Source organism: Apium graveolens, chromosome 4 (assembly GCF_009905375.1).
Source record: "Apium graveolens cultivar Ventura chromosome 4, ASM990537v1, whole genome shotgun sequence".
Lineage (NCBI taxonomy): Eukaryota > Viridiplantae > Streptophyta > Magnoliopsida > Apiales > Apiaceae > Apium > Apium graveolens.
The window spans coordinates 60,976,173-60,979,624 of record NC_133650.1 but is presented as its reverse complement, the minus strand read 5'-3'; the positions used below and the strand labels follow the sequence as shown (position 1 = coordinate 60,979,624).

At 38.7% G+C, this 3,452-nt stretch overlaps 1 protein-coding gene across 1 annotated transcript; it reads right to left on the bottom strand.

Moving 5' to 3' along the window:
* Positions 1-602: 602 nt before the first annotated feature.
* LOC141718576 (uncharacterized) lies at positions 603-2,295 on the bottom strand. The gene is made up of 3 exons (XM_074520956.1): positions 2,041-2,295; positions 1,193-1,882; positions 603-1,040 (listed from the first exon to the last, which is right to left on the bottom strand). The coding sequence occupies exons 1-3, from the start codon at positions 2,293-2,295 to the stop codon at positions 603-605; spliced, it is 1,383 nt and encodes a 460-aa protein (XP_074377057.1).
* Positions 2,296-3,452: the final 1,157 nt, after the last annotated feature.

Here is a 3,452-nt window from a genome sequence, read left to right as displayed (position 1 = left end):
GGGCCATTCAAATCGAAGATCACTTTAATCTATTCCAGATTGGGCTCGATTCCTCTCTTTGTCACCATGTGCCCAAGAAACTTTCCAGAAGACACAGCAAAATTGCATTTGGAGGGATTGAGCTTCATGTTGTATGATCTCAATATGTCGAAGACTTCTTGTAGGTCACGTACATGATTTTCAGCATTCACTGACTTAACTACCATATCGTCGATGTAAACTTCTATTGTTCAACCTATTTGTTCTTTGAACATTTTATTGACGAGTCTTTGAAATGTTGCCCCGACATTTTGTAGTAGAAAAGGCATGTCTAAATAACAATATATCCCCCTATACATGATAAATGTTGTCTTCTCACAGTCATATGGCTCCATCTTGATTTGGTTGAAACCACTTGATCCATCTACAAATGTTAACAACTCATGTCCTACCGTCGAGTCCACCATGGTATCAATATGAGATAACAGATATGGGTCCTTGGGACATGCTTTGTTCAAGTCCGTGTAATCAAAACAAACACTCCATTTCTCGTTCTTCTTTTGCATTATAATAATGTTGGATAACCACTCGGGATAGTGCACATCTTTGATCATTCCAGCTTTCTAGAGCCTGTCTATTTCATCATTGATTATCTTGTTCCTCTCTGCTGCAAACTTTCTCTTTTTTTGTTGTATGAGGACGTAAGTTGGATCATAGTTTAACTTATGAGTGATTATGTCATGATCAATTCTCATTATGTCGTTGTGTTCCCATGCAAATGCATCCAACCTTGTTGTCAATAAATTAACCAAGTTAGCCTCATTTGATGGTGACAAGTCTTCTCCTATCAAAGCTTTCTTGTCTCCAATCTTTAGATCGACCTCAGCCAATTTTTCAGGTCCTGTAACGTTGGCAACATGAGTTTCATTCCCATGATATTGGGCTGTTGGTTTCAAGAATGTCCCGTAACATTCACGTGCCCTGTCTTGGTCTCCTCTAATTTCTTGTGCACCCCATGGTGTTGGGAACTTGAGAACTTCATGGTATATTGATGGAATCGTCTACAAATTATGAATCCAAGGTCTTCCCACGATTATGTTATATGTAGAGTCAACATCAATTATGCAAAACTTCTCCAAGAGGTTGACCCTTGTGCATACATAGGCAAAGTGATTTCACTCATTGTAAATTTGGTCTCTCCACTGAATCCCACCAAAGTTGTTATTTTATTGATCATGTCACTTTCTTCCAAACCCATTTGTTTCAACGTGCTCAGCATCATGATGTTGGCAGAACTTCCGTTATCAACCAATATCCTCTTGATCAAGCAATTTGCCCCCAGGAGAGAGATGAAAAGACCATTTTGTTGTGGTTCTCGAATATTTCTCTTATCTGATTCATCAAATGTCAAAAGTGGTAGGGTACGATTATCAATTCCTACTTGTGTGACTCGTATATCTGTCTCCCTAGCCACCCTTTTAGCTTGTGAGTACGTTGATCCACACACTTCAGATTCATCTCCAATGAAATTAATTACTTTATGATGTGGTGGTGGTGGTTGTCTCATTGGCATTATGTCATATCTATTGGGTGACCTCTCTCTCCTGACGTGAGCCATTTTCTTGAATGTCATGAACTTAGTTAAGTACGCTTTCTTGGTTAAAAACTGTAGCTCCTTTCGTAAAGCCACACAGTCATAAGTTTTATGTCCATAATCTCCTTGGTAGTCACACCATAATTTGGAGTCTGGATTCGCCTTGGGCTTGTTGTTTTTCATTGTCCATTTAACTATATCTCCCAGCTTGGTGAATTCCTTCATCATGGCTGATGGTATTATCGTGAAACCATAGTTGTCGTATGGTGGTGGCAAATTAGTGTCCTTTTTCCAACCCACACGTTCCTCCTTTTTCCATTCATTGTATTCTCGAGTTATGTTGATGTATGCCTCTTCCCTCCAGGGCCTTGATAGGGTTTTTATATCCTACACCTTGGTGTTGTAATCTTTCTTCAAGATCTGTAATATTTATCATTATCTTCCCTTCTATCCTCTTCCAACCTAACTTGTGCCATAGCCTTCGCTTGTACACCATCCATAGTTCTACATGGATACTTCGTCAATTCATCAAAAAGTGGAGATTCTCTATCCAAGCCCCTTCTAAAGGTCTCAATGGCCGTAGGAATATCACAGTTGGTTATAGTCACCTTCTCTCTGTTGAATCGTGTCAGGTAAACATGTAATGGTTCTCTGTGATGTTGCACGATCTTGTATAGATTACTCGTGGTTTTCTCAAACACCCTACTACTTGCAAGTTGCATATTGAATGCATCTTCCAGGTTGGAAAATGTTTTGATGCTCTTGTATGGCAGATTCACGAACCACTATAGAGCTGGTCGTGATAACGTCGAGCCAAATCCCTTGCATATACAAGCTTCTTTTAGATCACGAGTAATAGGCACTGTGAACATTCTCTGTTTATATTGCGCTATGTGTTCCAACGGATCACTAGTGCCATCATATGGCCTCATCTGTGGCACCTTGAAGCATTTTGGTATCTCCACCAAAGCAATGTTGTTATGAAAGGGTGAATCAACATAACTCGTAGGGGTTGCTTTCTCCAATGGCTTGGGAACTCCAGGAATCCTCTCGATTAACTCCCTTACTTCTTGTAATTCTTTTTTGAACTCCTCCGGAATTTGATTTTGAGACTTTGTACTCCTGTGTCGTGATCTTCTCCTGTTATGATGCCCATCTCATTCCTCATGATCATCATTACGTCGTTCATCATGTTTCCTCTCTATATCATCATTATTGTTTGGTACATTATTAACGTCCTCTATCTCGATGACATTATCAGTATTCTTTGTTGGTCCCTCATGTTCATCGCACTCCTCAGCATCATCCATGTTCAAACGTCTGACTACACCCGTTTTCATTTTAGATTTGGCCGTGGTGATTTCTTTCTTCAATGCTTCATTTTCAAAACATGTCTTCTCCATTTCTTCCTATAGTTTCTTCAATGTTGTAGCCATTTCCTTGTTGCTTTCTGTCCCAACTTCTTGATTTATGACTTGTTTTTCCAATTCCTTGCCCGCCATGGTATTGAATCAATCAAATCCATAGCAAATTTCCCACAGACGATGACAATTTTTTTTACCAAGTTTAGTATTTTAATTGCTAAGGAATATTTAGATCGATTCATATAATGAAGCTAAACTAATAAGAATGTAAATGTAAATGAACCAAGAGATTGGTGATGCGGAAAACCCATAAATAGGGAAAAACCGCGAGGGGATTGTGTACCCAACCTAACAAACTCCAATAAGATTTAATATATATTACAAGATATAATTCAAGCTCTAGCCATGTACATAATATAAAGTTTACTAAAGTGTTTGTATGTGTGTGTATTGGCAATATATTTGTCAATCCTCTTTTTATGCTTCTCAGTAGTGCCCATATATTATATGTAATG